The sequence below is a fragment of the Sturnira hondurensis genome, unplaced genomic scaffold (genome assembly GCF_014824575.4).
Source record: "Sturnira hondurensis isolate 20B ecotype Veracruz unplaced genomic scaffold, ASM1482457v3 Scaffold0002638, whole genome shotgun sequence".
NCBI classification, from domain to species: Eukaryota; Metazoa; Chordata; class Mammalia; order Chiroptera; family Phyllostomidae; genus Sturnira; species Sturnira hondurensis.
The window spans coordinates 3,939-16,509 of NW_028075269.1; the positions used below are offsets into that span (position 1 = coordinate 3,939).

Below are 12,571 nucleotides of genomic sequence, written 5' to 3' on the forward strand. Positions count from 1 at the left end.
ACGGAGAACAGTAAAAGTGTGTAACTGCCTTTAAATTGATATAAGAAATACATAAGCTTAAAAAACACAAAAATTTATGTCTCACAAAATAATTTGTGGTGAGTAATTTCCCTACGAGGGCCTGGGCTCCGCACTGACTTTCAGATTCCTTCTGAGTTCCTACTCCCCCAAAATTCAGACTGACCCTCCTACTCAGAGGCTGATCTGGGCACCAGAAGCTTAGCACCAACTGGGACCCTGCCCAAAACGCACCATCTTGGGCTCGGCCTCGGACCCACCGTGGCAGCCAGGACCAGTTGCAGAACATGTGGGCACCAGGGCAAAGTAACGATGTGGCAGATTGCTAAACATGCCAAAATGCTGAAAGCAGGGCATTAAGCCAAACACTCCCAAACACTCCCACTCCCACACGTCCCAGGGCCTGGTCCTTCTTCTAACTAGCATATGGCTCAATAAACCCCTTTTTTCAGAAAAGCTTTTGGCCATGAAGGTTTTGGTTTAACATCCCTTAACCAAGTAGACAGTATAAGAATTTATTTGAATCGTAGGACACACAGGCTATTGGGGAATTGCTTAGGATGGAGAAATCACACACACACACACACACACACACACACACCCTCTCTCTCTCTCTCTACACCCCCCCATCACCACACATTGTTGACCAGTCTCTTCAGGTTTCCCAAAATTCTCACGAGTGTTGTGAACCCTCCTTTCTCTGACAATCTTTTTAACCTATCAGGTTATGTAACATACACATATGTCATGTGAAAGTATGACAGCAATTTCTGTCTATAGATCTCTGGCTGTGTTATAAATAGGAAAAAATCATTCAATGCAGCCAACACTTTGATTACTCTGTACCAAGTCTACCCCACACCTCCCTGCAAGCTGCTCACTATAAACTCTGTGCCTATATGCTATTCAAATAAAAACTCTGATCACATTTTACATGCTATATAAGTGTACGGGAGCCTGAAAAACGGCAATCTAATACTTGGCTTAAATACTACAAGCACTGACCTGATTGGTGTGGCTCAGTTGGTTGGGCATGGTCCGACAAAGCGAAAGGTCGCCAGTTTGATTCCCCACCGGGACACATACCTGGGCTGCAGGTTCGGTGCCTAGTTGGGGGCGCGTATCAGAGGCAACCAATCAATGTTTCTCTCTCACAGCAATGCTTCTCTCTCTCTCGTTCTCCTTCCCTCCCCTCTCTCTAAAAATAAATAAAATCTTTAAAAAATAATAGTAATACAAGCACATGCTTCAATCTTTATTAGTACTTAGACTTCCTTTATCATAACTTTAAAAAATACTTTCTAAAAGTGCATGATGTCTCTGAACTACTCTGTTTAGGAAAGATTAGAGATAAAACATTTCTGGTAATGAATTAGTCAGCTGGATATGGGTTCAGGTTAGAAAATGTCAAACACTGGAAAAAATATATATTTAAATTAGCTCAATTTAAACATGGGGCTATTTCATTTAAATATCTAATTTCAGTCATCTGTGTTTTACTTATGTGTTAATTCCATTACACCTGGTCGAATTTCAGTAATTTCTTAATTGTCCCAGACAAGATACAAAAAGAATTCAACTCCTGATAGTGTAACGTCAGTTACATTATCTGTCTCCATGTGGCCATGGTGAGAAACCTCCGCTCCCCCAGCCCCCAGGCAAGGGTGAAGTAACACTGCTGGTCAGAGGAAGGACCACAGAGCTGTGAACGCTCACATTCCGTGTCCAGAACACTTCACGGCAGTAAACAACAGCCGATTCCTCTCAAAGGTCAACTTTGGTAGAGAAACACTGAGGCCGCAGAGAAGCCACAAATGCGGAGGTTACAGACACCGGGCAAAGTATCCCCAATAAGGGGGCAGGGTTTTCAGACAGTGCCTTTTCTCCAACAACACATGCGTTCAGAAGATTCGGGAGCATGATTCCGTTTTCCTCAAAACGTCACGACATCCTGTTCCATCTTCTCCCACTAGGCCTGCTGAGACCAGAGAAATCGATCACACTTTTCAAGCATGCTTTGTATCAAGGCTCTGAAATCCCAAAAAAAGAAACAAGTAAATTTAGTTCTCGTTCATTTTTTACCAAAAAACCCTTTAAAAACCACAAATAATTAGAGGATTCAAAAAGCTGACTGACTCTGTAATAGGGAATAAAAACTTTATACTACTCTGACTTACCATGAAATGGAATTAGAACAAATACAATGTACTAACCCACTGATAAAAAGAACTCACATACTGACAGTTTCTTTGTAAGCATATTGCAAGTGCCAGCAGTTCCAGTCCCTGTTTGTACAAGAAAGGGCTGTGACCACAACTCTGGGTGACGCAGATAACCCAACTGCAGGAGTTTGGGGGGCACTGGCCAGCTCCAGGATGCAGATGTTAAAGACCTGTATTGGGACCAGCAAGGACACTGTCTGCACTTCCACAGCCTCCTCCCCCTCTCTGTCCCCCTTGTCCCTCTCCTTCCCTGTAAAAACCTCGGCCCGCACGGAGGTGTTAAGATGGGTTTGGAGATCAGAGTCCCTCATATTCCAGGTTGCTCATACCTGAATATATCCACTTTTACATCAGCACCTGCCTCTCAAGTATTGGCTTTGAAAGCTGCAGGCACCAGACCTGTGTTCGTTGGGTTACAACTCTACACAAAAGACACAATCAACCCTGGCTCGGTGGCTCAGTTGGTTGGAGCATGATCCTGTATACCAAAAGGTTGTGGGTTCGAACCCCAGTCGGGGCACATATGGGAGGCAGCTGAACAATGTTTCTCTATCTCTCAAATCCCCTCTCTGTAAAAATCAATTAAAAAATATCTTTAGGTAAGGATTAAAAAACAATAATAATTTAAAAATTAAAAAGTAAAATTATATATATTTAAAAAACACAGCCTGGCTGGTGTGGCTCAGTGGATTGAGTACTGCTGGCCTGCGAACTGAAAGGTCACAGGTTCAATTCCCAGTCAGGGCTCAGGCCTGGGTTGTGGGCCAGGTCCCCAGTTGGGAGCATGTAAGAGGCAAGTGATCAGTGTTTCTCTCTCACATCAACGTTTCTCTCCTTCTCTTTCTCCCTCCCTTCCCTTATCTAAAAATAAATAAATAAATAAATAAATAAAATCTTTAAAAAATACAATAAAAAATAAAAAACAACAAAGTGAACATGCATTCTGTCCTTTAGAATAAGAGAAAATATTTGCAAATCATATATCTGATAACAGGTGAACATACAAGTATATAAAGAACTCATACAACACCACCACCACCAACAAAAACAATTTGAATGAAATTAGGCAAAAAGATTTGAAATAGGTATTTCTCCAAGATTATACACAAATAGCCAACAAACACATTAAAAAGATGCTCAACATCACTATTCATTGGAGAAATGCAAATAAGAACCACAATGAGATACCACCTAACACCCGTTAGGATAACTATCATAAAAAACACCAAACACACACCAAATAACTAGTGATGTGGAAAAATTAGAATCCTCATGCACTGTTGGTACAGAAGTAAAATGGTGTGATCTCTATGGACACCAGTATAGTAGTTCCTCAAAAAATTAAAAATGAAATTACCTTATGCTCCAGCAAGCCCACTTTTGGGCACATATTCCCCAAAGAGCTGAGAGCAGGGTCTCAAAGAGACATCCGCACAGCCACGGGCACAGGAGCACTATTTACACAGACAGGAGGTGGAAGCACCCCGAGGGCCCACGGACCAGTGGGTGGATGAACAAAGTACGCACGCAGTGGGATACCATTCAGCTTAAAATGGAAGGACATTTCGACACCTGAGATAATATGGATAAACCTTGAGGCCATTACGCTAAGTGAAATAAGCCAGTCACGGAAAGGCAAATACTTTACGATTCCACCTCAGTGAGGTATGGAGAACACTCAAAATCACCAAGACGTGGCAGAACGCTGGTTGCCCAGGGCTGGGTGGAGGGGACACGAGGAGCTGGTGTTTAATGGGCAGGGAGTGTGGCGAGATGAAAGAGCTCTGGAACCGACTGGGCTGCACAATGACATGGGTACGTACGCACAGCGCTTCTGAACCAAGCACCTAAAAATGGCTAAGATGGTTCATTTAATGCTATCTGTACTTTACCAGGACACAACTGAGACAATGAGGTACTTGGTACCAGTAATATTCTTAAAGAACTGAGTACACCGCAGGTTTGGGTATTCATTCACATTAATCCAAACAGTGTCTTGGTCACGACTGGGAAAAAATACTTCTTTAGCCACTGCCCTTAATCAACAGGTGAGTCTCAATCCCCTCAACTGTGAGGGGCTGGGACCAGATGATCGCTGTAGTCCCGTCCACCTCTGAAAATCTTGGGGTTCTACATTTCCCAAGTGCCTATGGAGAGGGCCTGACAAACAGTTACTACCTCTGCCTTTTCTCGGCAATCCTTAGGATGTCACAGGTTCTGGTGAACCTCTCTGACAGCTCGAGGGTCAAACCACACTCCTGTAGCAGTGACCAGGCCCGATCTGGACCCATGGCCTTAGCTAAGAGCAGTGCCACATTCTCCACATTGATGGGGGACGGCCCATCACTGAAGTTCCCATTTGCTGACTTCTGGGGCACTGGCTTTGTGTTCCTGTTCTGTACAAGGTGAAGGAGAAGCTTCCATTCCTCCGCGGTCTCTGGGACCCAACCTGCACAGAGAAACACAGAAATGTTGGCTCTGACCGCTCTTGGCCCTCAGCCTGCATACAGGAGACTGTCTAAACAGTTTATGAAAACATTTCCCAGCAAAACATACAAATATTAGAGAATACAATTTCACCACCTAACACAAAGTTGGTTTTCTGTACATCTGCTGCATAAATAGTTCGTGATAAGGGAACACCATAAAATTAGCTTCCATATTTCACTGACTCAGTAATATTCACCCAGGGCATATTCGTTCTATGCTGGGCACTGGATATGCAATAAGGAACTCTTATGAAACTTACAGTAAGGGAGATAGAACTTAGATCAATGCATAAACGTACTGTACTTACATAGTTGCAAGTGCTGTAAAAGATGAAAGAACCGTTAGAGAGAATGGTAGGTGTTTCTGGAGAATCTGAGAAGGGTTCTGTGAGGAAGTAACACTGAAGCAGAGAGCCTAAAGAGGAGAGACGAGCTCAGACAGAGGGCATGGGCATGTGGCCCGCATACGCACAGATCTGGGGTGGGGAGGGTCAGGAATGGAGGGTGAAGGAGCCTGCATTTCTGACAAAGGAAACATGGAGGATGTACTGACATAGGAATAAACTTGAACTCCAGGAACACCAAAAAGGCCTATAGTACACAAAGGCCGTGGTCGGTAGTGAGAGCGAGATGACAAGGCCAGGCCTCAAGAGTCTGTCTCAAGAATGTGGATTAGATTCTGAGTTCAATGCAAGGGGTTTCAGAGAGGGTGCCGCATGATCTAATTCTTGTTTAAAAGAACCACCTCGGCTGCCGTAAGTAAAGTGGATTCAAGAATGGGCAAGGATGGGAGCCAGATGACCAACTACAAGGTTAAGGCAGCAGTCTAAAGGAGAAGCCAGGGCCCGAGTGATGGTGGAGTAAAAGGAAGCAGAGAGACGGAAGGTATGTGTCTGGCAGTAACACCAGAACTTGCAGTGACTCACATGACTTAGGAGAGGAGAGTATCAAGAAAAGACTCCATTTAATACATTGAGGGCAAAAACAGCTATTATTTTACATTACCAAACTATCCAGAGTACTTTTATCTGGGCAGGGAGAGTATTTTCTTTATACTTGCTGAATTTTGTATTTTTCTCTACAATAAACATGTCACTTAAAAAATAGAAATCATTTATATTTTTAGCCCTTCTCTGGTTATTATTCAGAAGTGTACACACGTCTCTAGCTCTAGTCCCAGAACCACCTGGCCCTCCAGTTCACTGCTGAAGCAAAGACGATCTCAGTATTTTGTGCTATAGCTGTGCCATCTGAAGCTAACCCTTGCCAATCAACCGGCTTCTTTGTTCTGTTCTTATGTTCCCGTCCTACGCCAGCAGGGCTGGAAAAGACCGCAGGTCATGCTGCTGGATGAAGGGGCCTAAGGTCTTGCCGTTGGCGTCTCTGCCCTGAGACGAATAAAGCAAAGCCATCTCTCTGAGTGCAGGATGGACCCTCAGACTTCCGGTACTAGTGTGTCCAAGTCCTGGCCTCCTGATGGACATTTTATCTCCCTTAGATTGATAAAAACTACATGTTTTTTAAAAGTATCTAAACAGTGGTAAAAGCTAAGAGGAATCAGCCCTGACTGGTGTAGCTCAGTGGATTGAGCGCGGGCCGGCGAACCAGAGGATTGCGGTTCGATTCCCAGTCAGGGCACATGCCTGGGTTGCAGGCCGGTTCCCTGCAGGCCAACTCCCAGCAGGGGATGCACGAAAGGCAACCGTACATTGATGTTTCTCTCCCTCTCTCCTTCCCCTCTAAATATAAATAAATAAATAAAATCTTTAAAAAAAAAAAAAGCTAAGGGGAATCAGACTGCTACTCCACTTTAAGTTCATCTGAATGATCTCTAACTTCTGGCCATGTAAAAAATCAACACGATACAGAGAAAAGAAGTGGAGCACAGACTTTAGAGATGATCAGTCAGGGGTCTCACCACCGGCTCCCCCAGCTGTATGATTTTGGGGAATTTACATAACTGTCCTTTCTCTGGGCCTTAGTTATAACTTCTATAGAATAAAAATAATAGTAGCTACCAAGAGTTTGTTATCTCATTTAAACAGCAATCAGAGAAGCACCTAGCACAGTGCCTAACACATAACAGGCATTCATTACATAGAAAACTTGCCTGTACTTTATGCCTGATTATGATTTTATAATTACCAAATGGTACAAATAATAAAAAAGAAGATTCTCCAAATTGGACAGTTACCTAAAATTATATACATGGTCATTGACACATTCACCAAACTTCCTTACTGAAAGGTCTGAAGTGACTTCTAAAAGACCAACTTCCAAGAGTAACCAACTGGTATTTACGTACCATTGTCCCCTTCCATCAGGCTCATGTCATTCAAACACACAATGTTGGCAAAGGCTTCCCTTCTTCTCTCCAGCTCCAAACAGAGAGTAAGGTATCCAGGCCAGAAACTTTAAAGACACCAAAGTTGAAGAAAGGAATAAAAGGCAGTGAATTTATCTGGAGCTGTGCCATCCAGTACAGTAGACACTAGATACATGTGGCTATTTCATTTCAATAAAGTAAATAAAATTTAAAAGTCAGTTCTTCAGCTGACCAATCCACATTTCAAGTACTCAGTGGCCACATGGGGCTAATGGCTACCATCGGACAGTGCAGTAGAATATTTCCATTATCACAGACAGTTCTGTTAGACGGCCCTAACCCGAGTGTTAAAGAAGAATAAAGGCTAGTGATGAATACTGACATTCCAGGCCAAGCACCAAGTAAAATATATATAAGCTGACATACTTTGTAAACATTAAGATTCAATACATATTTCTTTTTCAAATATGAAAGTTCTCCTTGACTGTTCTTCCTCCTTCATTTGTGACATCCAGTTTCATAAGTTCCACGGCCCTTTCCTTCATAAGGTCCCTTGGATGAGGTCCTTTTGCTGCCCTACTAATCACCAATTCAGTCAAGAATGAATGACCACAACAGCTTCCTACCTGGCCTTCCCATCTCCAATCTTTCTCCTGTATGACACCAAGAATGATCTCCAGAAAACTCCATTACTGTCATGTCATTTTCGTACTAAAAAGTCTAAAGGGTCTCTACTGATGACTAAATTCTTCTGACCAGCTTTCAAGGTCCTCCATAGCTCATCACCCCACCACCTGGCTAGTCTCATCCCTCATTATCAATGAATAAACACATACCAAGTCCCTGCCATTATGAGGGCAAAGAAAGAAACAGGTCCCTATCTCCAGAAGATTATTATCCAGGCAGAGCCATAAACAGCGGTGGCAGGCAATATATAACTGACTACTATGTAGTATAGGTAAATAGCAATGCCAGCCTTGGCTGGTATGGCTCAATGGACCGAGCACCAGCCTGTGAACTAAAGGGTCGCTGCTTTGATTCCGAGTCAGGGCCTGGCTTGCAGGCCAGGTGCCCAGTAGGTTGCACGCGAGAGGCACCTACACAGTGATGTTTCTCTCCCTCTCTTTGTCCCTCCCTTCCCCTCTCTAAAAATAAATAAATAAAATCTCTTTAAAAAATTTTAAAAGACAATTAAAAAGAAAAGCAATGTCAGTTTTCATGCCCTTATTCTTATTTCTTTCACCTTACCTACCCTCCTCCCAACTCATTTTAAATACAAATCCCATCCAGCCTTCAGGGCTTATTTCCAAAAAGCCTTACCTCCTCCCAGAGTCCTTCACCAGCAATTCTACTGAGCACCTCCCTACTCGGACAACCCTATAGTTGTTATGACTCAAATAAGAGTCTAGTGCTTAATTAAATACCACCTGCATTCCTGGGGTTAGCAAGTAAGCAGAAAGGGAGAGAGAGAAATTAGCAAGGGCCAGTCTCTTTCACACAAAGAAAAAATGTGCACAGATTTAAATGGAAAAATTTGTTTACTACCACTTAACACAAAAAGATACTTTCCCATAACAAAGAGAATTTGAAAATGATAAAGTATAGTAACTGAAATGATTCTAATCTTAACTTCAGCTTCTCAGAAAATCCTCTTACCCATGAGACCTGCAGATGTCAGTCATTTTCTCTTTGGTTGTAAAATCTGCAGGCAGTTTGATTAGATGAAGGATCAGCTGACTATAACCCCAGGAAAACAAGTGTGAATGAGGCCTGTGAAACGAAAACCTCCATAAATTAGACAGCAAATGAATTCTACAAAATGCTTATTAGTCTTCTAATAGCTAAGAACAGAATTTAATTATGTTTGTTCCATTATTACATTTTTCAAACATTTCCACTTGGCTTTTGAAATACTAAAAACAATTGTTTTTCCTATAACAAATACCTGTTTATTTTTATTATTTCTTTAATCCTCAACCAAGGATGTACTTACTGATTTTATTATTAAACCAAGGAAAAGTGTATTGAGTTTAGAGAGAGAAGGGAAAAAGAGAAGAGAAACATCGACATGAAAGAGAAACATAATTGGTTGCCTCTCACACACACCCTGACTGGGGACTGAACCTGAAACCTAGGCATGTGCTCTGACCAGGAATTTAACCTGGCTTGTGGGACGACGATCCATCAAATTGAGCCACACTGACCAGAACTACTTATTGATTTTAGAGAGAGAGGAAGTGGGGGAAGAGAGGGAAAAACATCAAAACACTGGTCAGCTGCCTCCTGTGTGCGCCTGACTGGGGCTCGAACCCGCAACCTGGGTATGTACCCTGAGTGGGGAATCCAACCCACAAACCTTTCGGTGTATGGGATGATAATCTAACTAATTGAGCCACCCGGCCAGGGCAATATCTGTTTATTTCTTTTTTTTTTTTAAGATTTTATTTATTTATTTTTAGAGGGGAAGGAAAGGAGAGAGGGAGAGAAACATCAATGTATGGTTGCCTCCCACACGTCCCCCGCTGGGAACTGGCCCGCAACCCAGGCATGTGCCGTGACTGGGAATCGAACCACGATACTCTGGTTCACAGTCCCCTGATGAATCCACTGAGCTACACCAGTCAGGGCTGTTTATTTCTTTAAATGAGACATTTTAGGTAATCTCAAACAAAAGAAAGTGGCCTCTACTTCCATCATTCACAGAGAGCCAGACACCTGGGGGTTTTACAGCTTCTCCTGGAGGAAAACACAAGAATCATTCCTGACACATTTTAGGTATCAGTGTGTATTTTTGTGATTTCTATTTTTTTTTAATCCTAAATCAGGTTATTTGTAGGTAGAAAATGCACACACATACATACAATTTTTTCCCTTCTAACACTCAATTATTTAAAAGTGGGTCCACACAGGAGCTTCAAAGGGGGTCAGTTTAATATTCTGAAACCATGTGCAAAATTTTGCATGGATGTGCATTTTTCTAAGAGAAATCATCAGGTTTCAAGCTATAGGATCTGCAACTCAAAAATTGTTTGGAACCACCAAAAAGTACACTTAAGCTCATTACTGCCGTGACTGGGCTCGGTCGCTTCCAGACCCGTTCCTGAAACGAGCCCAGGGTGCTGTGTGTGAGTAACCCAGCCCCACTCACAGGAACAGCACGACTTAGACGGAGGCTTCTGTACCTGGGGTTCCCTTCATCATCCATGGTGCTTGTGCTTGGGGGCGCATCACGGGACACTGCCCAAAGCAGCCAATCCAATCTTACAGACTCTCGTCGTAGAAGGGACTCCAGGAAGGAGGGCCTAAGAGAAAGTAGGAAGAAAAATCACCAATCCTCATGCTAAGAAAGGAAACATAAAACGTGGGGATGTGAAAATGTTACTGAGAGATCAATATAGTGAACGAAATAACTTGAAAATCTTTCTGCTACAAAATGTCTAGAAAAGCTGGTGAAAATCTAAGATCCCCACGATAATGAGGACAATACTGAAGGGTCAAAAATAAAGAGAAATAAAAGCCAGTATGGCAAATGTGAATCAATCAGAGGTGGGGAGAACAGCCGGTTTCAATAACCAGGTGCCATGTGGAGACAGGAAATGAAGCCTCGGTCTAAAAATAGGCAAAGGGCTGGAACTGAGATCTACCTGTACAAGGCTAGGCTATCATCAATAAAAACGGTGCCAATAAACTCACTGGCAGAGACAAGGAGGCTTATCTGCCTTAGCCTGGACCCTGAAGCGGGGGTTTAATTTTATACTGATGATCCGAAAATCCCCGAGAGGAAGAAAGGGCAGAAGGGAAGAGAAGTGTAGTGTGTGCACACTGATGGTGTACTTTGAAACCTCAAAGAACGTACAACAGCTGCCCAAATCCTCCTCTTCGGTAGGAGATTAGATACCTCAATTCTGTGGCAGTTGATAGTAAAAATGGTACAACTGCTTAAACAAGAAAAATAGTGCCCTATGAGGGGAAAGAGGAATCTGCAAATCTTCTTCACCCTCTCACCGTTGATCTTCAGGCCTTGACTTCACCAGACTGTCTAAGTAGGTCAAAAACTGCGCCGGGTGCTGATGACAAAGTTGCATCACATCCGAAGGTGAAATTGAGGGGTAAAACTTGATTAAGGATCGGAGGGCAGATTCCCCGAACTTCTCATACAATCTGCATTTAAAGACCAAACATATTAGTCTCCAACTTCAATGAGATGATATCATTCGGTTACATTATCTAAGTACTTATTAGAAATAAAATAAATATACTAACAGGCAGCTGACCAACATGCAACTGAGTCAAACTTTAGAAACTAAGACAAAAAAAAAACACACACACACCTCGAATGTGCTTTATTTAGTTCACACACATGACATTTATGACAACTTACCGGGTAGCATAAGCAATCAACAAAGGACTATCGAAGGGGACTGAGTCATCCACGAACTTTAATCTGGTTGGTAGGTCTCCTTCTTCCATCTCCAAGTACGTAGGACTGGAACTTGCCATTTCTGAAAGATAAAACATACACTTTTCCCTTCGTCTCAGAGCTGTAAAGAATATTCAGTTCATGAACACATTCATTCAACCACCTTACTCACATACTGCCGTGTGCAAGGCCCAATGCTCGTTAAGTATTGTAGGAGAAGAAAAAAAGAACAAGATACAACCTCTACTTTTAAAAAACCTTAAAATCAAATAACAAATTTATAAGTGTCTATTACCCTCGAAAAAAGAATGTGTGTGTATGTGTGTGTATATATATATAGAATATTTTATATATATATAGAATATATATATTCTATATATTTTATAGAATATATATTTATAGAATATATATTTTATAAAATATATATTTTATATATATATATATATATATATATAGTTCCAAAAGATGGGAGTAGGAACACTTTTTTTTCTAGAACCGGTAATATAAAATGTATCTCAACTTGTAATTATCCTCTTTTGGTAATGAACAAAAAGTATGCTTAAAGTCTAAATCAATTATTAGACACATGGCATCTTTTACTCAAGCAGAATATTGAATTAGGGAAATCTGCTTCTTTACAAACCTGGGCCCACGCAGTGGAAAGGGCATGCGTGGTGTCTGGGGTATGAGAGCTGGTTTCCATATGAGGATGACAAACAGTGTGAACTTCAATCAAGTGTGAAAGAAAAACCTTGCGGGCAAGAAGGGGCTGGAAAGAAGTATTTGAAGTTATAAAAGATTGCTCTATCCAGCAAAGCTATCATTTAGAATGAAAGGGCAGATAAAGTGTTTCCCAGATAAGGTCAAGTTCAAGGAGTTCATCATCACCAAGCCCTTATTATATGAAATGTTAAAGGGACTTATCTGAGAAAAAGAAGATAAAAAATATGAACAGTGAAAGGACAGCAAACTCAGTTATTAACAACCACACCTACAACAAAAGCAAACTAAGTAGACAGCTAGATTAGAAGCAGAACCATAGAAATGGAGATCACAAGAAGGATTAACAATAGGGGAGTGGGAAGAGAAGGGAGGA

At 41.9% G+C, this 12,571-nt stretch overlaps 1 protein-coding gene across 5 annotated transcripts in view; it reads right to left on the bottom strand.

Moving 5' to 3' along the window:
* Window positions 1–1,262: 1,262 nt before the first annotated feature.
* HPS5 (HPS5 biogenesis of lysosomal organelles complex 2 subunit 2) overlaps window positions 1,263–12,571 on the bottom strand; it is a 38,256-nt gene continuing 26,947 nt past the window's right edge. For 4 of the 5 annotated variants that reach the window (XM_037040347.1, XM_037040345.1, XM_037040346.1 and 1 more), the window contains exons 17-23: window positions 11,437–11,557; window positions 11,061–11,216; window positions 10,238–10,357; window positions 8,712–8,825; window positions 7,035–7,141; window positions 4,419–4,689; window positions 1,263–2,048 (exon numbers count right to left, since the gene is read on the bottom strand). In XM_037040347.1, the coding sequence (XP_036896242.1) occupies window positions 1,988–2,048; window positions 4,419–4,689; window positions 7,035–7,141; window positions 8,712–8,825; window positions 10,238–10,357; window positions 11,061–11,216; window positions 11,437–11,557 (950 nt within the window). In that variant the 3' untranslated portion in view covers window positions 1,263–1,987. Of the gene's footprint in view, window positions 2,049–4,418; window positions 4,690–7,034; window positions 7,142–8,711; window positions 8,826–10,237; window positions 10,358–11,060; window positions 11,217–11,436; window positions 11,558–12,571 lie in introns of those variants that run through there. The other variant, XM_037040348.1, reaches the window with a different exon arrangement.